This window comes from Eulemur rufifrons, chromosome 4 (genome assembly GCF_041146395.1).
Source record: "Eulemur rufifrons isolate Redbay chromosome 4, OSU_ERuf_1, whole genome shotgun sequence".
Classification (NCBI taxonomy): domain Eukaryota; kingdom Metazoa; phylum Chordata; class Mammalia; order Primates; family Lemuridae; genus Eulemur; species Eulemur rufifrons.
Genome location: NC_090986.1, coordinates 24,953,501 through 24,978,726, shown reverse-complemented (window position 1 = coordinate 24,978,726; position 25,226 = coordinate 24,953,501). Strand labels below are relative to the sequence as shown.

Genomic DNA, 25,226 nt, shown 5'->3' with positions numbered 1-25,226 from the left:
AGTAGCTGGGACTACAGGCATGTGCCACCATGCCCGGCTAATTTTTTGTATATATATATTTTACTTGTCCATATAATTTCTTTCTATTTTTAGTAGAGACGGGGTCTCACTCTTGCTCAGGCTTGTCTCGAACTCCTGACCTTGAGCGATCCACCCGCCTCGGCCTCCCATAGTGCTAGGATTACAGGCGTGAGCCACCGCGTCCGGCCCTCTTAGGATTTTATTAATCCTCCTTCACTTCATATATACCACTTGTTGCAATATTTTGTTTCCTGCAATGTTTGTGCCTTTGTTACCTCAAAGTGGAAAGACTTCATTCTACAGCTGTACCATTTTGTGCCAATAAAGCAGCATCTCCTCCTCCGACTGGACGCACTGTGGTATGCCAACGTGCCTATAGGATGGGGCCTTGGATCAGGAGAAATTTATTATGGATGTTGTGCAATGAAAAAGAAGGGCATTAGCAAATCTAGAGCTTTTACTGGCTACAGTAAGTACTGATGTTATGAATAAATGTAACATGTAAACAATGCAGGCATAAAAATATTCACTGAGTGATTCTGGATTTTTATATTCATGGATGTGAGCCCTTCACTGCATTTTAGGAACAAATCACCAAAGCTCTCCACATGGTTTATAAACTTCCTTGCATGACCTTGTACACCCAGGCTCCAACCAGAATGGGCCTTCTTTCCGTTCTTGAATGAACAAAACTCCATTATTATTCTTTGCCTGGCCAGTGCTTATACCTACTTCAGGTTTCAGCCTAAATGTCACTTCTTTAGGCCTTTGACACTTGCTCTTCACAGCATTTTCTTTTGAATATTTACTCAATGTCATTTATACTAGTCTAGTAACTTCAAAAGGACAGCTTAGCACACATGTAGGTATTTAAATTATTTGAATTTGAAATAGTTGTTGAATTGTGGACATACTAGGGAGACCTACTACATTACTGGCCTTATGTAGAGAAACATTTTAAAAATAGACGTAGAATGTGGGGAAACAAAGGCAGAAGCTACGTACAGTGGTGGGTTTGAGGTCTATGGAAAGTAGTTCGAGTCCGCTGCTTTAGACTAGCTGCTCTACTGTACTGGTTCTAGTTACTTCAAAGTGCATCTCACCCAATCAGGCTAGTACTGTAATTATTCCTCATCTCTTTCTCCCCACATTTTAAACAAAAAATTACTCTGGAGCCTTCACCAGTCAAATAGCATTTTGGTTTTGAGCCAGTCTTTAAAGTCTGAGTAATTTTTCTTCCTTCAATTCTAATAAAAATCTTCAATTTTTAAAGAAAATCACATTAGATAGGATACAAATCACACTTATTTGGGCTGACGTAACTGAAGTAAGCTTCTTAAATTCAAGCAATTATCAATGATAGAAGACAAGATCATTTTCTGAATCTGAGATTTTTACCATAGCTGTTAATAGTTAACTTCTAAGAGGCTTCACTCTAGAATTTCTCAGAAGATATAAGTTTGTATTTGATAATTGGGTTAATTAACTACAAAACAGGGAACAGCCATCCCATTACCATAATACTTCAAGACTTTTACAAAAGCGTGGCTGTAAGACGGGCTTGCACACCTGACCAAGCACCTCGGAATTACCAAGTTGCCTGTAATTTGAACTCTGGCCTTCATGTCTCCCCTCCCTCACTTTGCCACCAAAGGTGAGATTTTAACCAATCAACTGGTTCTTTAGACGTGAGTGGACCCCCCTTTAGTGCATTAAGTCACAGAAGTGGGCAAGACAGTGGCTGGGGTCGTGACTTACACTCTGGTTATTGAGCAAGGGTCCATTAGCACCTTTTACTTGATCTCTGGAACCATGGGTCTGAAACACAGGTCAATCCTTTAATCAAGTCTTATTTGTTCATTAGTGGGAAGTTAAATTTTATTAACTTCTTTGTGGTTTTATGTCAGAGGCAAAGATTCTCTTAGCGATGCTTTCACCACTGAAGGATGTTCTGACTTGCCATATACCTGTCGCCTCTGAAATTGTTCTACCAGGTCCCTGAAGCCTCTTCTGGGTAGAGGTAACTTCCCGTCCGGCTGCTTCTCAGGCACCGGAGTCAAGACCTGGCACAGGAACAAGCATTTCTGTGGGCAGAGTCCCGCTCATGTATCAAACTACATTTTTAATATTAAAGAAAAGCCTCATTTTATCTGTAACTACAGGCCTGACATGGCCTGTGGTGCCTTTTGCAAGTATTTGACTCTGTCCCTCTGGGAGCTACACTGTTCTCTAGGAACTTGGGGGTAACGAGCCACACGATGGGCACTTCCAAAATCAGACCTTTCGTATCTAAGCGTCTCAGGTGCTCTGAAGACTTTGGATTGTCTTCAGGCTCACATTCTGGGTCTGCTTCCTACCTAAAACTCACATGTCACTATGGTTAAAGCTCAAACTCTCCTAATTCTCCATGTAGATAATCTGCCTGTTCTGACACTTTTTTTCTAAGGAGGGAAAAAGAGATTTTAGCTTTTCACAGTTAGAAAATTGTTTTTCCCCCCTTTGGATTTGATTTTTGTTAAAACTTGATGATAGGGCCTGACCCTGGGAACCAGAATCCGCGATCCTGAATGTATTGCTAAAGCCCTGGCTTACGTTTGTTCAGCATCCCCACGTCAATCTTGAAGGGTCGCCAAATACTCAAGTTAGACCCATGGTTCAGTTATGTAATGTGGCCCTGAGAGGGGAGAGTTTTGTATGACAGCAATTTGTATGCACTGAGAGCTCTTGCCATAACAGGATTTTAAAATGAGCCATTTTGTTAAAATATCTCCCAGTAAAGAAATGCCTTATTTATAAATCTGGGTTTTCTGATACAAGGTATCGCTCATCTTGAAATGAGACACATCCATCAGCCATTCAAATCACAAGATACAAACAGGGAGGGGAGCCGTCGAGACTATGTTTACGTTGTTCTGCCATTTTAGCTTACACCCTATGAAATACGGAATCCACAACACTGGAGACGACTAGCAACAAGGGTGGGAATCAGGTGTCTCTGCCCAGCTGATCCTTCTCCCCACAACATTCTCATAAAGGAAAGCAAAGTACCATCTTACAGTCAATGATGGCTTCTGCCCCAGCCACCACCGCGGACCCCTGGGTAGCTGGGTGGAGCAGCCGGCCTGACCTGGAACCCTAGAGCCTCTCGCCGAGCTGCAGCACTACAGCCGACTGCCGAGCGGAGGGCGCCAGAGAGCACCATGGCTTTGGCCACCCCAGGACACCTTAGCGCTCCAGCCTCTGAGAGCTCTCCAGAGGCTCCTCTGAACCCACGGGAATAACCCAGTTCCACCAGAGTAGGCCACAACTAGAACACTCCATTTTCTCACAAACACAAGTAATGGAGGGAGGATGGCCAGAGGAGGGAAAGGTGGGTGATCTTATCAAGAATGACGGAGCTGCCGGAGGAAAGAGTAGTTATTTTCAAACACTCTATGGGCTGTGCTGTCAAATACAGACGGAGTAGCCTTGTTCTGAAGAACTCAGAGGAGTAAGAGCAGGGACTGCCAGCAGACAGCTTCTGGCTGATGACCGACAGTGTGCAGAGGCCGTCTGTAGAGGTAGAGAGTTCCCCTGGCAGCCCAGAGGTTTCCCAGACGGCCTGGGGCTCCACTTGACAGGGCCTTGCAAGGGGGGCTGGCCCACTGGCTGCGGACTGGACTCTATTTAATGTTTCTCAAACTTCACTCATCAACCGAAGCACCTGGAGAGCTTTTTAGACAATCATGATTTCCCAAGCTCACTTTAGACCTACTGAATTACTCTTCAGGGGATGGGGTCCAAATGACATTGGGGTCTCCTCTAGTTCTGAGATCTTATGATTCTAGAATAGTTGGGATAGTTTTTAAGCAATTAATATTCTTATTCATCTATTATTAATATACAACAGGAAAACAAACCGTTTGCATCCTTAATTTAGTTTCTATAAAAGTACCCAGTCCTTTCTAAATTTTTTTGCTATGCCAAATTAGCAGTAAGGAACCCAGTCCCTTATTTAAAAGAATACACATATACCTCATATATCCATGAATATCATTTTATGAAATAAAATTAGAAACATTAAAAAATACAAATACAGCATAGGATTAAAACGTCATATGGTTTAAGAGAAATAAATGATTACAGTGCAGTATTACTTTCATTTTAAAACAATAGTTAAGGTATAAATGGGCTTAATTTGTTTTTTATTATTCAGAGATAACCGTAAGTCTTTTTTTTTTCCTTAGAAGGAAAAAACACAAAGTACGTTTCTCTAATTTTAAATGTGTTTTGTGAATAAGGAAATATAGGTGCACATAAAGCTGGATATAAAAGGATGCAGATGGTTTGACCAGCCAGCCAGGTTCCTTCTACTGGGCTATCTGGCAAAACACCAAACTTTAACTGGTGAAAACCCAGTGTTTTTTAAGCAATCAGGAAAAAAGGAACACAGTTTTAAATACTCCACGGTAATTTCTTATATAACTTAAATTTATTCAATACATTAAGTACATGTATTTTAAATAATTAAGATTTTTAAAATTGAAGAATCTGTCACTGATCTTAATGAAATATCCACACAGTCTTAGCAGTGGTTCCACAATTCCCAGCAGACGGTAGATTTCTTGTCATACTTTCACCTTCTGTTTCATATAAACCAGTCCTAGAATTCATCATGTGTCAAAACTGTAGGAGAGAAAAGCTTATTTAGTTCTTAAAATCTTCAATATAAAATTAGCTTAAGCGTCACTGAAGTATGGGATATAGAAAAAGCACCAGTGTTGACTAGGATCCTTTTGTTAGGTAGTTCAGTACCTATATGCTTCATCATCCAATGTGAGATTAGCTCTTTGTACCTTTTGGTATCATACTGTATCATAACTACTACTTGTCTTTTTACCCTCCTAGAATGTGAGCTCCCATGAGTCTGAGGACAAGGAGCATAACTTATTTTTCTTTGTCATCTCTAGGATATAGCACCCTGCCCGGCAGATGGAGGCCCAGAAGAATACTAACAGATGTAATGGAACAACAAACAGCAGAAGACATTTATAGTCGTCTTCTAAGATGGGAGGACAGAGTACTCAGGACATGAGTGCTGCACGAATGTGACAGCAATTCGAATGAAGACTCTTAGAGAACAAAATGGTTTCTTCTGGTCACATATTAACTGATTTAAGAGCACTGAGAACTCAAAACAATTATTTTCAGGGAGAAATTAATTAAAATACAATTTAAATGTATCCTGTTCCACAATTCAAGATGGCAGATTATGTTTCTCTCTTCACTAAATTCCACCAGAAAGATAATAGATATAAAAGGCAAAAACAATACAATAATGAGAATGATGGAAATGGTTGTTGGGGCAGAGTTACCAATGAATTTCTAGCAATGGGCAATGGGGATATACAGATACCTAAAACAATGTCATCCCAGAATATACAGCTAAGACAAGTTGGCTTTCCTGCTGGAGGAGCCTGGCAGAGCCTCCCAACAGTGAACACCAGGAGGTGGCGAGTCAGCAGCGAAGCAATGAAGTGAAGGACTGTCTGTGGGAAAGCTGTGCCTGTCAATACCCAACTCTCACTCTTCTGCATCCCAGAGAGACACCGACACCCTGGTATTTATTCCCATATAAAGAGTAGAAGTCTATTCTTGAAAAAAAGTGGAACAATCTACTGAGAGAGAGAGAGAGAGACAGAGAGAAAGGGTGGGAGAGAAAGAGATTTTTATATGGGTGTCTATGCTCTTGAGTAAAGCACCCTTATTTGGGCTTTTGGGGTGCTGTGTGGGATAGGCTTTGATCTGTTCCATGCCCATACATTTAGAGGCAAGCCTGCCAGCTATACACCATGCCCATGTGCCCAGAGCTACTAATTAACCCTCCCATTCAGGAAAGAAGCCTACTGGAAAAATAAACACATTTACACCAAGGCAGAGGAAACCCATGAGTTATTTGACTTGATCAATCTAATCTTTCACATTAAAATATATATAAACAGCCAAAGATCTCCAGGTATTTGAGGAAGACCAATAACGAAAGAAAAGGACCAAGATGAATACACAAAATAACTCACCCTAAGGAAACAAAGGTAACCAAGAGAACCAAATTGATACTTAAAATAATTCTAATTAGTATTTTCAAGAGATTTTTGAAAAGTCAATGAAAACATAAGAACAAACTAAAATTAAAAAGAAGCTAGCAGGTAAAAGAAAGATCTGTTGGAAATTAAGAAGTATTTACCCCTCTACAATACATCAATAGGAAGATTGAAGATAAAGTCAAAGAATTTTCCTAGAACACAGATGGAAGAAAAAAAATATACAAGAGAACATAAAAATATAAAAACAATATAATGTACAGTATTAAAAAGTTCCATTTAGAATAGCATCAAAAGGAACAAAATAATTAGGAATAAACCTAGCTGAGAAGGTAAAATACTTGTACATTGAAAACTACAAAAAAATGCTGAACAAAAAAGACAAATAAATGGAAAGACATTCTATGTTTATGGACTAGAAGATTTAATATTGTTAAGATGTATAGATTCAACACAATCCCTATCAAAATCCCAATTTTTTTGTAGAAATGGAAAAAAAATCCTAAAATTCATATAGAATCATAAGGCATGCTGAAAACAATTTTGAAAAAGAACAAAGTTGGAGGACTCACACTTCCTGATTTTATAACAAATTACAAAGGTACAGTAATCAAAACAGTGTGGTGCTGGCATAAAGACAGACAAAAAGACCAATGGAACAGAGAATATAGAAATAAATCCCTGTGTATATGATCAACTCATCTTTGACAGGATACTAAGAACATTCAGTGGGGAAATGACAGTCTCTTCAACAAATGGTGCTGGGCAAACTGGATATCCACATGCAAAAGAATAAAGTTAGACCCTTATCTTACACCACATACAAAACTTAACTCAAAATAGATTAAAGACCTAAATGTAAGACCTAAACTTATAAAACACCTAGAAGAAAAACAGGGAAAAATATTCCTGACACTGGACTTGGCAATGACTTCTTGCATATGACACCAAAAGCATAAGCAACAAAAGTGAAAGACAGATGGGACTACCTTAAACCTAAAAAATTTGGTGCATGAAAGAATACAACCAACAGAGTGGAAAGGTAACCTAAGAAGTTAGAATTTCCGCTACATCCATAGGACTGAGCAGAGGTGTCTGTAAGAAGTCGATTTGGGTCTCTATGTCCAGTGATTCCAAGTCTGGTTCAGTGTTCATGGTGCTAAGTTCACTCTCTTAAGTTTGAGTCTGCATATTTAAAGCTGAAAAGAACTCTGATATCAGAATCTATTCTGGGATTCTGGGTTGGGCCAGATGGAGGCTAGGTGTCAGGTCCAGGATTTGTGTCAGACAAAAGACTATGATAACCCAACGTCTGACCAGGCAGATTATCTGACAAGATGTTTTCTAAATCATTTAATAAATCCATGGTTTGGGTCTGATTATCTGTCATGTTCTGTGAAGGAAGCATACTATTCTGTGCACTGAAGTTTATAATTGGTGCAGATTTCTCAATATCTTGATTTAAAAGTCCTAGGGTCATTCTGAGGCAACAAACCATGAGTTACTGTCTCTGCTACTAAACTGCTGCTTATAATCTTGTCTGTAGCAACACTGTATGATGAATGAACACTCTCAAAAATGTCTCCGCACATTCCAGCTTGGTCCACCTGTATATGGTCATCTGTCGTACTTTGCATCCCACTGGTTTGAGTTTCTCTGGAGACCCCACCTGACTGGAAACAAGCATCTGTAAACGCAGCAGTCTGAGCAGCAATAGATGAAGTTACCTTAGAGCTGGGCAAAAACGTTTGAGTGTGAACACTAATGGGAAGGGACACTTGAGAATCAAATGACAAATCAGTCTGGGAACAAGATGACAAAGAGGAATCAGAGATAGTCCACTGTGTTGAGGGCATAAAGTTTTGTGAGGCATAAGACAGATCTGTCTGTACACTGATTGAAGAAATGCTGTTCTTTTTTTTTTTTGAGACAGAGTCTCACTCTGTTGCCCAGGCTAGAGTGAGTGCCGTGGCGTCAGCCTAGCTCACAGCAACCTCAAACTCCTGAGCTCAAGCGATCCTCCTGTCTCAGCCTCCCGAGTAGCTGGGACTACAGGCATGCACCACCATGCCTGGCTAATTTTTTCTCTATATATTTTTAGCTGTCCATATAATTTCTTTCTATTTTTAGTAGAGATGGGGTCTCGCTCTTGCTCAGGCTGGTCTCGAACTCCTGAGCTCAAACGATCCGCCCACCTCGGCCTCCCAGAGTGCTAGGATTACAGGCGTGAGCCACCGCGCCCGGCCATGAAATGCTGTTCTTTTGAGACGTGTTCCCAAGTTCTTGTAAAGGAGTGGATGGACTTTGACCCAAGGTCACTTGAACACCTGTACTAACTGGCTCAGTTTTGGAAAGAGGTGGGCTCTCCTTAAGAGAGTAAGCCCCTGAATCTAGGCCGAGGATCAGGGTTCCTATTAACAAGGGCGGTTAAGTGCACAGCGCTGGGGGCAGAGCCCTGATTGATACCTAACACCACGGGCTGGGCTGAGGAGCTGGCTGCAGGCACAAACACAGGCATAGGAGAAAACTGCACCACTTTGGGCTTTGGTAAAAGCCACTTCTCAGGATATCTTGGAGGTGTTGCAAGCATCTACTTTCTGGCATTAGAGCCCACAAGAATCTTCGAAAGGTGCTACTAGGTTTATTTCTGAAGCTTCCAGTTCTTGATTGTCTGGTCTAGGGATTGGTTGGTTGCTCAATGATTCAACCGTCTTATCTGACAACTTCTGGTTTTGCAGGCAGTTTTCCATTTTCCTTTTCTTACTAGGCGGATCCCTGTGTTCTGCAGGGATCTCATGGTCAGTTCCATGGATGTGGGACTGCAATGCGGTTCTGCTAGCATAGGGACAGCCACACGTGCACTGGAGGTCTTGCCGAAGTCCCCCGCATGCTTCTTTAAGTCCCACTTTGTACCATACGAATTGCTGCACCTACTACATTTATGCTGGTTCTTAGCGTGCATTTTCATAAAGTGATGTTTTAGAGAGAAAATTGAGAAAATGATCTGTCAGGGCCTCTTGGGCATCCTTCAATTGGACAACAGAAGAATGTCGGTACAGTTTTCAAATCTTTTCTTACTGTTGAATTTACTATGCTGTCTTGTAGGCGGTGGCTCTTGACCGGGTGCATGTTGAGCGCCTGGCTGCTGGGCAGGATTCTGCCGCAGCCGCGCATGGTGCACAAGATGTTGTGTCCCCCGCATGGCCGGGGACAGCTCACCCACCAACAGCTGGATGAGTTCCCAGTGGCGCTGGGGCCATGGGGCGGCTGCCCCTCAGCCGGACTCCCGGGGGCTCCCACGGGCCCGAGGCAGCGGCGCCTTCCCTCGTGGCCGCCGGGACAGCTGGGGGACCTGACGTGCTGCTGAGGCTGCCATGGCTCCTGCACGGCCGCCAGCCTATTTTATTTTTTTTTTGAGAGAGTCTTGTTCTGTTGCCCAGGCTAGAGTGCCGTGGCATCAGCCTAGCTCACAGCAACCTCAAACTCCTTGGCTCAGGCGATCCTCCTGCCTCAGCCTCCCGAGTAGCTGGGACTACAAGTGCGCACTACAATGCTGGGCTAATTTTTCTATTTTTTAGTAGAGATGGGGTCTCACTTTTGCTTAGGCTGTCCTCAAACTCCTCACCTCAAGCAATCTTCCCACCTCGGCCTCCCGGAATGTTAGAATTACAGGCGTGAGCCACTGCGCCTGGCCTGCAGTTATGATTTAATACTGTATCTTTACATTTACATTTCTCTCTACTGAGAATGGTACCATGTACAGTCTGTGTGCATAAATTTTGATAGATTTTAACTTTTTATAATAGATTTATGTATATTTATCATAGTAAATGATAAATTAGTATCTACATATATTTTATGCACTCATCAATGTATTCATAAAATACCTAGCTTTTTAATTAAAAAAATATTTCTAGGCAGTATGGTTTGTCTGTGAGTTTTTCCACACTGATACAAATCTGCAAAAAATTTTCCAATATATTTATTGAAAAAAAATTCACGTATAAGTGGACCCACGAGCTTAAACCCACATTTTCTAAGGGTTAATTTAACCACAGTGTCTTCACCACAGTACCAAAAGCACAAGCAATGGAAGCAAAAAATAAACTGAGCATCATCAAAATTGAAACTTTTCTGATGCAAAGGACACCATCAAGAAAATGAAAAGATAACCTAAAAAACAGGAGAAAATTTTGTAAATCACGTGTCTGATAAGGTACTTATATCTATAATATATAAAGAACTCTTACAACTAAACAACAGACAATACAGTTTAAACATAGACAAAGGGTCTCAATAGATATTTCTCCAGAGAAGGTATAGGTACTGCCAATAAACACACAATAAGATGGTGAACATCATTTGCCATCAGGGAAATGCAAATCAAAACCACAATGATATACTACTTCACACCCACTCTGATATTTATAATCAAAAGACATAAGTGTTTACAAGGATGTAGAGAAAACTACAACCTGCATACACTTTTGGTGGGAATGTAAAATAATCTGGCTAGCTATTTTGGAAAAGGCTGACAGTTCCTCAAATGGTTAAACATAGAGTTACCATACGACCCAGTGATTCCACTGCTAAGTATATACCCAAGGCAAATGAAAACATGTCCACACAAAAACCTGTATACAGATATTCACAGTAGGAATATCTTTTATTAACAACATAATGGTAAGTGAAATATATCAGTCATGAAGTATGATACTGCATAATTTCATCTATGTGAAATCTAGGCAAATCTGTAGAGACAGAAGTAGATTAGTAGTAATTAGTATTAACAGATTAGTGCCTAGGGTGGGGAGATAAGGAAATTGGGGACTGATGGCTAAAGGGTATAGGACTTCTTCATAGGGTAATGAAAATGTTCTAAAATTGACGGTGGTGATGGATGCACAATTCTGAATATACTAACAGCCACTGAACTGTACACTTCAAATGGGTGAATTGTATTGTATATCAGTTCTCTTAATAAAGCTGTTAATAAAAGATAATTGTTTAAAGCACAAATAGTAACAACATGTGTGGTTTGTCATACATATAGAAGTAAAATGCATTACAACAACAGCATAAAGGAAAGGAGGAAGAAATGGAAGTATAACTTTGGAAGGCTCTTACACTCTATGTAAAGTGGTATAATATTAAAACTGTAGAGCAACTTTATTAAAAAAATAAAAGAAGTACGGCTAGTGAAATAATAGTGGAGAAAAATGGAATTTGAAGGAAAAAACCCAAAAGAAGGCAGGAAAAGAAGAAAATAAAAAGAATAAAGAACACAGGTCAAACAGAAAAATAGCAAATGGTTTATTTAAATCCCATCATAGTCCTAACTATAGTAAATGTAATGTTTTAAATGAACGGTTGGAAAACTCTCTGTAAAGAGACAGAAAATAAATATTTTTGGTTTTGTGCACTGTATGATTTCCATCAAAACTACTCAACTGCTACTGTTGCTCAAAAATAGCCTAGGACAGTACATAAATGAATGAGCAGATCTGTGTTCCAATAAAATTTCAGAAACACTAGAAATTTAAATATCATATAATTTTCATATACCATGAAATATTCTTTTAAAAATGTAAAAACTACTCTTAGGGACTATACAAAAACAAACAGTGGGATGGATTTAAGCCACAGACTGTAGTTTGCCTAGCTTGGTGTAAATACCACAGTGAAAAGTAGAGATTTTAAGATTAGATAAAAACAGTACCCAGCCAATTGCTATCTGCAAGAAACCCATTCTAAATATAAAAACAGATAGATTATAAGTAAAAGAGTAAAAAAAAAAAATACCATGCAAACATAAAAAAATGAAATCTTGAGGAACTATATAAATGTCAGATAAAACAGTCTTCAGACCAAGGAATACCAAATATATATCCCTTATAAAGGGATGAGGAGGGATATTTTATAATGCTAAAGGGCTCAATCTATCAAGGAGACATAACAATCTAAAGTACGTATGGACCTAAAAATAGAGCTTCGGATAACATTAAGCAAAAACTGATAGAACTAAAAGAAGAAACAGAAATAGTGAGATATTTCAGTACTTCTCTGGTAGTAATTGATAGAATAAGCAGACAAAAACATCAATAAAGATATAGAGCAGGGGGCCCCAACCCACAGTGAGTTGTATAATTATTTCATTATATATTACAATGGAATAATAGACATAAAGTGCACAATACATGTAACACACTTGAATCATTCCCAAACCATCTTCCACCTTCTCAGTCCATGGAAAAATTGTCTTCCATGAAAACAGTCCCTGGTGCCAAAAAGGTTGGGGACTGCTGATATAGAAGACTCCAATACCACGGGCGACTAACTTAACATAATTGACATTTATAGACCAATTCATCCAACAACAGTAGAATAAAAACTCTTTTCACATGAAACATTCATCAAGATAGACCATAGTCAAGGCCATAAAACAGGCTGTCAAATTTACAGTGATTAAAATCATACAGAGTTATGTTCTCTGATGAAATGGAATTAAAGTAGAAATCAAATTAGAAAGATATCTGGAAAATCATCAAGTACTGTGAAATTTTAAAATATGCATGTAAATAATGTGTTAAAGAAAAGGGCACAGAAAAAAATTAAAATGAAAGCACAACATATCAAAATGTGTGGAATACAGCTGAAGCAGTACCTAAAGAGAAATTTTAGAATTCAATGCTGATTTTAGAAAAGATGAAAGATCTAGAATCTGTGATATATGTTTCTACCTTAAGAAACTGGGGGAATAGGGGAAATTAATCCCAAAATCAGCCAAAGGAAAAAAGTAATAAAGATCAGAATAGAAATCAATGCAATTAAAAACTAAACATAACAGAGAAAATCATAGTTAAAAAGCTTCCAACCAAGGTAACTCCAGGTTCAGATGGCTTCGCTGGGGAATTCCACCTAATACTTAAGGAAGAAATAAAACCAATTTTACACAAATTTTTCCAGAAATAAAAAAAGGGGGAAATATTTCCCCACTCACTCTATTAGATGAGCATTACTCTGACATCAAGACCAGACAAAGACATTAAGAAAAAGAAAATTATCAATCAATATCTTCATGAATATAGATGTAAAAATCTTTAATAAAGTTTCAGGAAATCAAAACCAGCAATATATAAAAAGGATCCTACATCATGACCAAGTGAACTTTATCTCAGGAATGCAAGGTTGATTCAACATTGTAATATCAACCAGTATGATCATTATATTATCTAAAAGATCATAAAACCATATGATATTTCAACAGATGCAGAAAAAGCATTTGATATACTCCATTGTCAATTCATAACAACTCCCACTAAACCAGGAGTAAAAGGCAGCTTATTCAATCTGATAAAGGGTATCTACAAAAACCTAAAGCTGACATTATACATTATGTTCTAAAACTAAATGTCTTCCACCTAAGATGAAAAACAGGCAAGGGTGTGTGACCTCAACTGGGAGGTCCTCACCAGTCCAGTGCAACAATAAATAAAACACACCAAGATTATAAAAGAAGAAGTAAAACTATTTTTATTTGCTGAAAACATGATTCATTATGAAGACAATTCTATGACCTCAACAACTACAATATGATCTGTTATGAAGAAAATCCAAAGAACACTACTAGAATTAATAAGGGAATATAGCAAAGCTACAGGGCAGGATAATGTACAAAAATTAATTGTATTTCTACACGTTAGCAACCATTTAAATTAGCATTCAATATTGATGAAAAATATTTACATATTAGAAACAAGACTCCACCAGCACATACAAAGAATAACAAGTTATCCCCAAGTGGAGTTTATTTTATAAATACAAGGATGATTCAATATTAGGCCTAAGGATTCAATATTAAGAAATCTATTAATATATATAGTTTATTAATATATATAGTCTATTAATATATATAGTTTATAATATTAATAATCCAAGTTAAAAAATTATATGGCCACATTTCTGTTAAAGAGGATGGTGCTAAAATGTAACTAATTCAACTGATTTTTTTATAAAAACATTAAAATAGGAATTAATGGTTACTTTCTCAACATGATAAAAGATATTTTTCTTTAATACCAAGCTACTATCTTACTTTATATAATAAATAAACACAAAAGGTCAGCCAGCCAAAGTGAGGAAAAAGAGGCCTACCACTACCCCTGAGTTAACATTATATTAGATGTATCACCTAATGCAATTAGATAAGAAAAAGCAACGTAAGGTACAAGGATTAGAAAGGAAAAGGAAAAACCAAATTTATTTGTGGATAAGATGTATGTATCCCCTTAAACCCAAGGGGATAAGCTGAAACATTACTATAAACAATGTAAAAATTCAGTAAGTTCATGAAAAATAAAAATCCATGCACAGAAAACAATAGTTTTTTTTTTTATGTACAAGCAACCACCAGAAACCACATTGGAAGAGAAAAATTCTGTTTATACTAGTATCAAAAAGACAAAATACCCAGAAATGAGCTTAAAAAATATATATAAAACCTGTATGATTAAAATGTTATGAGTCTTGACAAACACAAAACTGAACTTAAACATATAGAAAGAGTGTGTTCTGAGACAGGAAGATGACAGTTTTCATGAAGATGTCAATTCTCCCAAGCTAACTAATTAATGTAATCCTCCCTCTGCTCACTCCACCCCTCTCCCTACAATAAACCAGAAAATTTTCTGAAATGAGGTAAGCTGATTCTAAGGCTTATATGGAAAAATAAACAAGAATACACAAGAAACAAAAAAAGAAGAGCAATGAGGGGAAGCAAGCCCTACTTGATATTAAAACATACTATAAAGTTGCTTTAGCTATGAGAGGTCTTCTCTGGTTTCATATGAAGCGTTGGTTTATTTTTTCTAGATCTGCAAAAAATGATGTTGGTATTTTAATAGGGATTGCATTGAATCTGTTGATCACTTTGGGTAGTACAGACATTTTAACAATGTTGATTCTGCTGATCCATGAACAGGGTATGGTTTTCGGTCTGTTTACATCCTCTGTAATTTCTTTCCTTAGTGTTTCATAGTTCTCCCTGTAGAGGTCTTTCACCTCCTTAGTTAAATATATTCCTAGGTGTTTTATTTTCTTTGTTGCTATTGTGAAAGGTATTCAGTCTTTGATTTGGTTCTCAGTTTGACTGTTGTTGGTATATATGAATGCTACTGACTTGCTTGCATTGATTACGTGACTTGAGACTTTGCTGAGCTTATTTATCAATTCCAGGAGTCTCTTGGCAGAATCTTTGGGGTTTTCTAGATATAAGATTATATCATCAGCAAAGAGTAATAGTTTGACCTCTTCTGCCCCCATTTGGATGCCCTGGATTTCCTTCTCTTGTCTGATTGCTCTGACTAGGACTTCAGCACTGTGTTGAATAGAAGTGGTGATAGAGGGCAACCTTGTCTGGTTCCACTCTCAGCAGGAATGCTTTCACTTTTTTTTGTTCAGCATGATGTGGATTTGTTGTATATGGTTTTTATCATTTTGAGGTAAGTCCCATCTACGCCTATTTTGTTAAGCGTTCTTATCATAAAAGGGTGCAATTCTGAATTTTGTCAAATGCTTTTTCTGCATCTATTGAGAGGATCATATGATCTTTGTTTTCACTTCTGTTTATGTGGTGAATTACATTTATGAATTTGCATATGTTGAACCATCCGTGCATCTCTGGGATGAAGCCCACTTGGTCATGATGGATTATTTTATGATGAGCAGCTGAATTCGATTTGCTAGGATTTTATTGAGGATTTTTGCATATATATTCATAAGGGATATTGGCCTATAGTTTTCTTTTTTTGTTGAGTCCTTTCCTGGTTTTGGTATCAGGGTGATGGCTTTGTAAAACATGTTGGGGAGGATTCCTTCTTTCTCAAAATTATGGAATAATTTCTGTAGCACAGGCACCAGTTCTTTGTCAGTCTGGTAGAATTCAAAAATATTTCCTGATTCAAATTGGGAGGCATCAATTTAACAGACTTCAAGCTTTACTACAAAGCTATAGTAACCAAAAAAGCATGGTACTGGCACAAGAACAGAGACATAGACAATGGAACAGAACTGAGAACCCAGATATAAAACCATCTTCATACAGCCATCTGATCCTTGACAAAGCAGACAAAAACATATACTAGGGAAAAGAATCCCTATTCAATAAATGGTGCTGGGAAAATTGGATAGCCACATGTAGAAGACTGAAACAGGATCCGCACCTCTCACCAAAATCAACTCACAGTGGATAACAGACTTAAACCTAAGGCATGAAACCATAAGAATTCTAGAGACATTGGAAAAACTCCTATAGACATTGGCCTAGGGAAAGAATTTATGAAGAAGACCCCAAAAGCAATCACGGCATCCACTAAAGTAAATAAATGGTACCTGATCAAATTAAAAAGCTTCTGCACAGCTAAAGAAACTATCACTAGAGTGAATAGACAACCTACAGAATGGGAGAAAATATTTGCATGTTATACATCTGATAAAGGGCTGGTAACTGGAATCTATATAGAACTCAGGAAAATCAGCAAGAAAAAAAATCAAACAACCCCATTAAAAATTGGGCAAAGAACATGAACAAAAAGTTTTCAAAAGAAGACAGACTAATGGTCAACATATGAAAAAATGTTCAACATCTTAATTATCAGGGAAATGCATATCAAAACCACAATGAGACATCACTTAACTCCAGTGAGAATGGCTTTGAACAAAAAGTCCCAAAACAACAAATGTTGGCATGGATGCGGAGAGACAGGAACACTCATACACTGCTGGTGGGACTGCAAACTAGTACAACCTCTGTGGAAAGTAATATGGTGATACCTCAAAGGACTAAAGTAGAACTGCCATTTGAACCAGCAATCCCCCTACTAGGCATCTACCCAAAAGAGGAAAAGACATTCTATAACAAAGACATCTGTACATGAATGGTTATAGGAGCAAAATTCAGAATTGCAAAGATGTGGAATCAACCCAAGTGCCCATCAATACATGAGTGGATTAATAAAATGTGGTATATGTATACCATGGAGTACTATTCAGCTATAAGAAACAATGGTGATATAGCATCTCTTGTATTTCCCTAGATAGAGCTGGAACCCATTCTACTAAGTGAAGTATCCCAAGAATGGAAAAATAAGCACCACATGCACTCACCATCAAATTGGTTTCACTGATCAACACCTAAGTGCACATATAGGAATAACATTCATTGGGTGTCGGGCAGATGGTGAGGGAGGAAGGGATGGATATATTCACACCTAATGGGTGAGGTGCGCACTGTCTGGGGGATGGGCACATGTGTAGCTCTGATATGGGCAGTGCAAAGGCAATATATGTAACCTAAACATTTGTACCCCTGTAATATTCTGAAATAAAAAAATATATATAAAAAATGATGATCAATACCCACTATGTAGCTTTGAAGAAAACAAACTAATTCATTAAAACTAATAGCAAAATGTTCTCATAAAACAAAAATTAAAAATTCAGCTGTAAAAAAAACCCACATACTATAAATCTTTAATAATTAAAGTAGGGTATAATTGGCACATGTATAGTCAGAAACCAATGGGACAGAATAAAAAGTGCCAAATGACATAAATAATATCAGAATTTAGTATATGATAAGGTGGCAATACAAATCTGTAAAATAAAGATTGTATTTTTCAGTGTTAGGCAAAAATCCCGTAGAAAAATGTGGGCAAGAAAAAAAAAAAGCAGGTGAAAAACAGAAGAAATACTAATAGCCTTTAAAGATACCACAAGATTCTCAACTTCACTCACGTTATGGGTTGAATTCATATGTTCAAAAACATGAATTTTTGGTTCCCTCCTAATTCATATGTTAAATCCTAACCTCCAGTACCTCAAATTGTGACCATAAATCATTTGGCAGCAAGGTCTTTACACAGGTAATTAAGTTAAAAGGAGGTCATCAGGGTGAACCCTACTCTAATCTGACTGGTGTCCTTACAGAACAAAGAGAATAGAAGACAATGTGAAGAGACAGGGAGAAAACAGCCATTTACAAGCCAAGGAGAGAGGCATGGAACAAATCTTTCCCTTCACAGCCCTCAGAAGATATCAACCCTCAGACTCCTTCAGCTTTGACTTTTAGCTTCCATAACTGTGAGACGATAAATTTCTGCTGTTTAAGCCATCCAGTTTGCAGTGCTATGTTACAGCAGCCCTAGCAAACTACTACAATACATAATAAGAGAATTCTGTAAAAATTATAAAAGATATACCACATTTTGAAAAATGATTGCCTCTTTAGATTTCAGTAAGTAAAAGAGGACTTCCAATTTTATTCTTATACTTCCATGTGGATCTAATGTTTATAATGAATATGTCTTACATTTGTAATTAAAAATTAAGGTAAAAAACTAAGACCTCTTCTGTAAAACTTCTCTCCCTTATTCATACACATACCTATGCACAAACACGCACATACAAATGATTTTTCTTTAATGGAAATGGGGTAAATCATGATAAATATTGTTGTATAACCTATCAGCACAAATACATTTATCTCAATTTTCTTGAAAGGCTGTATTACGTTTCATAGTTTGTATCAATATTTATTGTTATCAACTATCTATTCATGGACAGTTTATTTCATTATTAAAATGCTATAATAAACAATAATATACACTTTTTTTTAAAATGTAAATTTCTTGAAGTGAATTGCTGGATCAAAAGGCATATACATTTTAAGTTTTTATACATATTGTAAAATTTTCTTAATTTATACAGCTAGTATATGTATTTTTTTTCTTTTTTTATATTGCAAAATATCACCAAGTAATACGTATATAGTTATATGAAAGTGATCACTGGCCAAAATCCTCACTAATGCTGGGTATTATTAATCCTTTAACTATTGCCCAATTTGATATGAGAAACATTTCATTTTTTTTTTTCTTAAAAGAGAATGGGTCTTGCTGTATTGCCCAGGATGGTCTTGAACTCCTGACCTCAAGTAATCCTCCCACTTCAGCCTCCCAATGTGCTGGGATTATATGCATGAGCAACCATGCCTGGCCAGCATTTCATCTCTGTTTTATGCATTTAAAAATTTTTGTGTGAGGTAATTTTTTCTTCCTTCCTTTTTTGCTTTTTTCCCTTCTCTCCTTCCTTCATGCCTTCTTTTATCTTTCTCTCCCTTTAAAAAGAATTACATCATGCCACTTACAGATTAATTTTTTTCTTCTGGATTGAAATGCTATCTTTATCCATACTAAATTATGACATATACACGGGCATGTTTTAAATACTGAACCTCTCACACACCATACCACATTTTTTTTTTTTTTTTTTTTTTTTAGGAAAACATAAGTCAAAATGAAATACAACTTCACGTTTATATGAGAAAGTTTATATGTAATCACTTTGGCTTCCCTAAAAAGTAAAGCTGAGGAAGATGAGATTTTGGAACTACTGGAACTATATTGTAACTACTAGAAAGAATTATTGAGAGGAGTAACTAATATAACCTAGTGAAAACCTCTAACATACTGACTACAACACAATAGGAACTCAGTGCTCTTTTTACAAAAGAGTAAAGAATGATAGGGAGAGACAGGCAGCGCTGACAGGGAAAGAGATTATGAGAGAATCAAGAAGTTTATACCAGTTTTAAAAATAAATTCAACACATATTTATTGAACACTTATGTACGGCAATGAAATGCCAAGGAACTACAACTTTTTTACTAAAAGAAATGGAAGCAAATCTAATCTAAGTCCCTCTCCAGTCCATGACTAAGGACCCTAGAGTCATGAACATGTGGGGAAACCTGTACTATACATGAGATTAATTAATGTTTTAGCTATGTAAGGCTTTTATTAATTTTCAGGGCTTGCTTGGATTTTCACATTTGGGAAATTCAGTGTAATCTTAAAGACCAGCATTCCTTTTATTTTTCACCTCTACCTTGTGTCAGGAGGCTAATGTTATACTACTCAGCCACAAAGAAATATGAATTAAAGCTGTATCTATGCTTTAAATTTGTAAGCTTAGTCTACACAAAAATAAAGTTCTTGATCATGCCACAGACTTTCTTAAAGAAATTCTGACTTAATCGTTGAATAATGTCACTATGAAACGAGTATGTAATCTGCTCTAGTATCATTAATGCAACACATGGTTCAGTCATCAATGCAGGATGAAGACTTACTTGCATTTTTCTTCTCGTTTTCCACATGATTTAGTAGTTGTCTAATCTCAGCATCGTACTCTACCCATTCTGGAACAATCCTGGCAGCAGCTTTTAGTTTGGGTTCTTTTGTTTTGGGATTATTGCACTAAAAATTTAAATAAATTTTGTTAATGAAAAACCATGCTCCAGGAAACATAAAGGAAATAATTTAGGACAATGCTATGTCACTAGGGCAAACAAAATACATTTTATAAAAAGCAGAGCCCTACTAAATACTTGAAGTACTGGAAGTTTAATATAATCAGGACCAAGTGAAATGACAAGTTGCAACCTATATAAGTAATAACTGCTTAATACAAATACCCCGATCAGAAATTTAAACGAAAATTGTTGATATTCCAATAGTTCATAAGAAGTTTGTCAAACAATTCTGTAAAATGCTTTCACAAAAGATCTAATTACATTACTATTCTGTAAAAGAACATAGCAGACTAGTCTGCCTTACAGGCACAGTGGAAAAACAATGGAAATGGAATCTCAGCTCTTAGGGTTCCAACGCCACTAGTAGGACCTGTACAAGGGAGTAACTCTGTGGGGGCCAGGGGTGTGTCTTAGTTTCTTTATCTGCAAAAGAAATTAAAATAAGAAAATTTCTAAAGTTCCAATTTAAACTACTTCGTGGTACTATAAAGTTTCTTGGGAAATTAAAGTTAAAAGGTAAAAATTATAGAAGGTTGATAGGGATGTTTCTGAGGGCACAGCTGACAGGATGTGCTCATGCATTAGATGTGGTATGTGAGAAAAGTGAGGCATCAAAGATAACCCCACCTTGTACCTTCAGCTTCAGCAATGGAGTTGCCATTTACTCAGACAGAAGAGACAACGGTTTGTACGTAAGTTTAAGCATATAACTGGAGCATAAACTTCCAGTTATAAAGGCAGCCCACTTGCTATTTACAAAGTATTAATACAGAAAGCTTCTTAAAGCTCACTTCTGCATGACATTCCCTCTACTTGCACTTCTCTCATTGCCTTAGGGCAAAGCTATTAGCCATGAGCCATGAGCCTGTTGTCTTAATCCTTTCCTTGCTAAATATTTTCAGTTCATTCACTGTGGATTTTTTTTTTTCTGGAGTTGGTATATTCCTGAAGTAAATGGAAAACAGGATTTTTCTTTGCAGAAATTAACTTTACAGGCAATGATTTTTAAACAGAGAAGAGATAACAGAACCATTTTCTTTATTTTTAATTGTTTCTTGTGCTACACTGTGTTTTGGGTTTTGTTTTTGCTTTTTGTGTGTGTGCATGTGTGTGGGTGCACTACAATTTCTATTAATTTCTTAACTGGGTAATCATGCCCCCCAGGGGAGCTTTGGCAAGATCTGGAGAAAATTTGGCTGTCATGGCAGGGGAGTCATGGGGTACTACTGCCATCTAGTGGGTCGAGGCCAGGGATGCTGCTGAATAGTGGACAATGCATAAAATAGCAACAAAGAACTATCCAGCCCTAAACACCAATAATGCTACTGTCGAGAAGTCTTGACTGAAATTGAGAGTTGAGATAGGTCATAAACATTTTCATTCCCACCTTCAATACTATTAATCATGCTCTTTTCCTCCGTTAGGCTGTTGCCTTGGGATTTTTTTTGCATTCCCTTAACATTTCCCACTAAAAGCTGGCTAACAATAGCAAGTTCTCTCATTTTATTTTTAAGTGTCTCTGAGAGAAAGAGACAGGCTGAACACCAGCATTTACACCACCTGTCCTTTTTCTGTGTAGTGCTATTGCTAGGAAGTAGCTGTCTATCCAGGAAAGACATTTCTCAGCTCCTCTTACATTTAGATATGGCCACATGACCAACTCCCATCAAGGCGCCAGGCCTTTGGGATTCAAGATCTGTTCTCCACATTCTTTTTTCCCTTTCCTCCAGATCAGCACTATCCAATAGAAATATGATGAAAATCACATATATAATTTAAAATTTTCTAGTATCCACATATAAAAATATAAAATGAAGAGGTGAAATAAATTTTAATACTATACTTTATTTAACCCAATAAATCCAAAGTATTAGTCAATATGTAATCAATACAAAAATTAGCGATGAGGTATTTTTATGTTCTTTTAATTGTACTGAGTCTTCAAAATCTGGTGTGTACCTTATACCTTACAGCACATCTCAATTCAGACAAGCAACATTTTAAGTGCTCAGCAGCCACACATGGCAAGTGGCTGCTGTACTGGAAGGAACAGCCACAGAGGAGGAAGAGTAGTCCCTGAGTCACAGCTTGGGACACCGATGGGGACACCACTTAGGCCTGCTACTTGGGTGAGTGTGAAGCCACTGAAATACAGGGGTTTGTTAAGGTAGCTCATGTTAACCTAAGTACTAAAGATCCCAAGGAGACCTATACCACTACCACATGAGTCACAACCTTATCTGTCACAACACAACCTTAACAACACCTCCCCCCGCCATGAAAAATCCTCTTGATTATTTGATTAAAAAAATAAAATAAGCTGCATAGGAACAATCTTGAAGTCCAAAGAGAACCAACTTTATTTTAAGGCTGTAGTAGCTCATACAGCATCTCCTTGTTACCTTCTCCAGCCTTCTCTGTGGACCACAGCAATACATTCAAAAGCCTGTTAGCTAATACAAGAGTTTTTGAACACTTTTCCACTGGTTCTTCAAATAACATCTTAATAGTTATATTCAGTAATGTTATTGGACTCTCTTTATAAAATTCCCTTGCTTCCCTTTTAATGATGCCTTTTTTTTTTTTTTTTGACACAAGGTCTTACTCCGTTGCCCAGGCTAGAGTGTAGTGGCCTCATCATAGCTTACTGCAACCTCGAACTCCTGGACTCAAGCCATGCTCTTGCCTCAGCCTCACGAGTAACTGGGACTACAGATGCACACCACCACACACAGCTAATTTTTTTTATTTATGTAGAGACGGCTGTTGCTCTTGCTTAGACTGGTCTTGAACTCCTGAGCTCAAGTGATCCTCCCCTTGTCTTAGCCTCCCAAATTGCTAGGATTACAGACATGAGCCACTGTGCCTAGCCAACAATGCCATTTATTTCTGCTACATTCTATCACCTATGATTGCATTCTAACATGTTATCGGTATGCTACTTTTTAAATACATATTTCTACATGTATCTGAAAAAGGTCCCTATATTTTATTTTCCTGCCTTATTTTGTTCAAAATTGTATGAATGATAACATTTTGATAGCTTCTCCTTCAGTGAAGATCTTTTTAAAACAATTATTCTACATTAAGTTAGCATATTAAAAGCAGTATGGTAAGAAAAAGAACTGTATTATCTTGTAGCTATCAAAGACAATATAGTACTGGAATGTAAGTTCTAGACAGACAATAAATAAATTAGTTTGAAATATCTTATGTTAGGAGAGTTAAACTGTATAGTACAGTTAAAGTCTTAAAATGAAACTCTAAGAAAAACAATCTCTTAAAAATAAATAAGGAAGAAAAACATGCATAGGATAATTTAAGTAGACAAAATTATCTTGGTTGCCTTTACTGGGGAAAACATTGGCAGGAAAACTAAACTAAAGACATGTTAAGATGACAACTAATCCACGAACACTTTTAGCCAGCTCATGGCCTTTCATTCAAAAGCCCTTGAGCAGCAAACAGTTAACAGAGCAAGCCTGAGGCTGCTATTCTTAGGAAGGCCTGCTTGTAAGGTTGGCCTTTGACTGGCATCTGGTAACCTAAGTTTCTGATGGTTCCCACTATTCCCTGAAAGGAATGGCTCATTGTGCCTAAATTGCTCGTGCAAATATTATAGTTTATGCTAAACACCCTCATTCCTTTTGGAAGTTGAGAATTTTGGTGCGTGTCAGGCAGAGGGTGCTTGTGTGGTGACCAGCTCTTAGTAACAACCCTGAATATTGGGTTTCTAATAAGCTTCCTTGGTAGGCAACACTTAACACAGGTTATGGAATTTCTTGTGGCTTGAGAAATTAAGATTGTCCTGTATGACTTCACAAAAAGAGGACTTTTGGAATCTTGTAATACTTAATTTTCTCTTCACCCCATGTATCTTTTCCCTTTGCTGACTTTGCTGGGTATCCTTTCACTGTAATAAATCATAACCATGAGTACGATTATATTCCGCATCCTGTGAATCTTCTTAGGGAATTATCAAATCCGAGAGTGGTCTCAGGTAACCCCTGACATAGCCCGGTATTTGCCAACCTAAGTAAACAGGTAACAGACCGAGCAGTAGGAAAAGCAAGGTAATATGTGTGCCATTCCATTGTAAAACAAAATATTTCTATTTGAACATTTCCAAATCTGCTTCTATAAAAATGAAAACACAGATGCTCACCAGATCAATTGTTTTGGCTCTTTGTTTGGATTCATCATCACACCAGGTTTCACACCACAGCCAGTCTTGAGGAAGAGACGTAATAGGAACTTGGTAAATCATGTTATTGGGAAGATCCTACAGAAAAAAAATGATTTAAACACAGAGATACAGAAATTAGAGTCAGAGAGAAAAAATTTGAAGATGTCATTTAGACTGAACAGACCTTTAAAAAATGCAAATCTGAGATTTCTCTACACTTTTAAGTTTAAAATACCTAACCTGATCCAATCATCTTGTGTCATGAACCCATGCATTAGAACTATGCCTACACCTCCCCTAGACTTCACCCCTAGCATCAGGGATGAAGAGGGAGGCCCAGAAACCCACCACTCCAATCTCCCCAATGGCAAGGTCCCACTACCGCTAACTGCCTTGAATCACCAGGATTAATGGCTCACAGTGTGCCTGCTGTTACTGTGTATGTCGGCCACCACCACACTCTCCAGATTCTGAGGTGACCTTTCACCGCCCCACTGGAGACAGTAATCTATGAATATTAATATTTTCATGCTTTGTATGCTCAAGGCTTTTTAAGCAAAGATGGCTG

The 25,226-nt window shown here is 37.4% G+C and overlaps 1 protein-coding gene and 1 pseudogene across 1 annotated transcript in view; both read right to left on the bottom strand.

Annotated features, from left to right (window-relative positions):
• Positions 1 to 4,453: 4,453 nt before the first annotated feature.
• UGGT2 (UDP-glucose glycoprotein glucosyltransferase 2) overlaps positions 4,454 to 25,226 on the bottom strand; it is a 205,275-nt gene continuing 184,502 nt past the window's right edge. Inside the window, exons 37-39 of the mRNA XM_069467087.1 lie at positions 24,638 to 24,754; positions 20,290 to 20,416; positions 4,454 to 4,686 (exon numbers count right to left, since the gene is read on the bottom strand). Coding sequence (XP_069323188.1) covers positions 4,664 to 4,686; positions 20,290 to 20,416; positions 24,638 to 24,754 — 267 coding nt within the window. The 3' untranslated portion in view covers positions 4,454 to 4,663. The remainder of the gene's footprint in view (positions 4,687 to 20,289; positions 20,417 to 24,637; positions 24,755 to 25,226) is intronic.
• Positions 7,087 to 9,439, bottom strand: LOC138382864 (ATM interactor pseudogene; annotated as a pseudogene).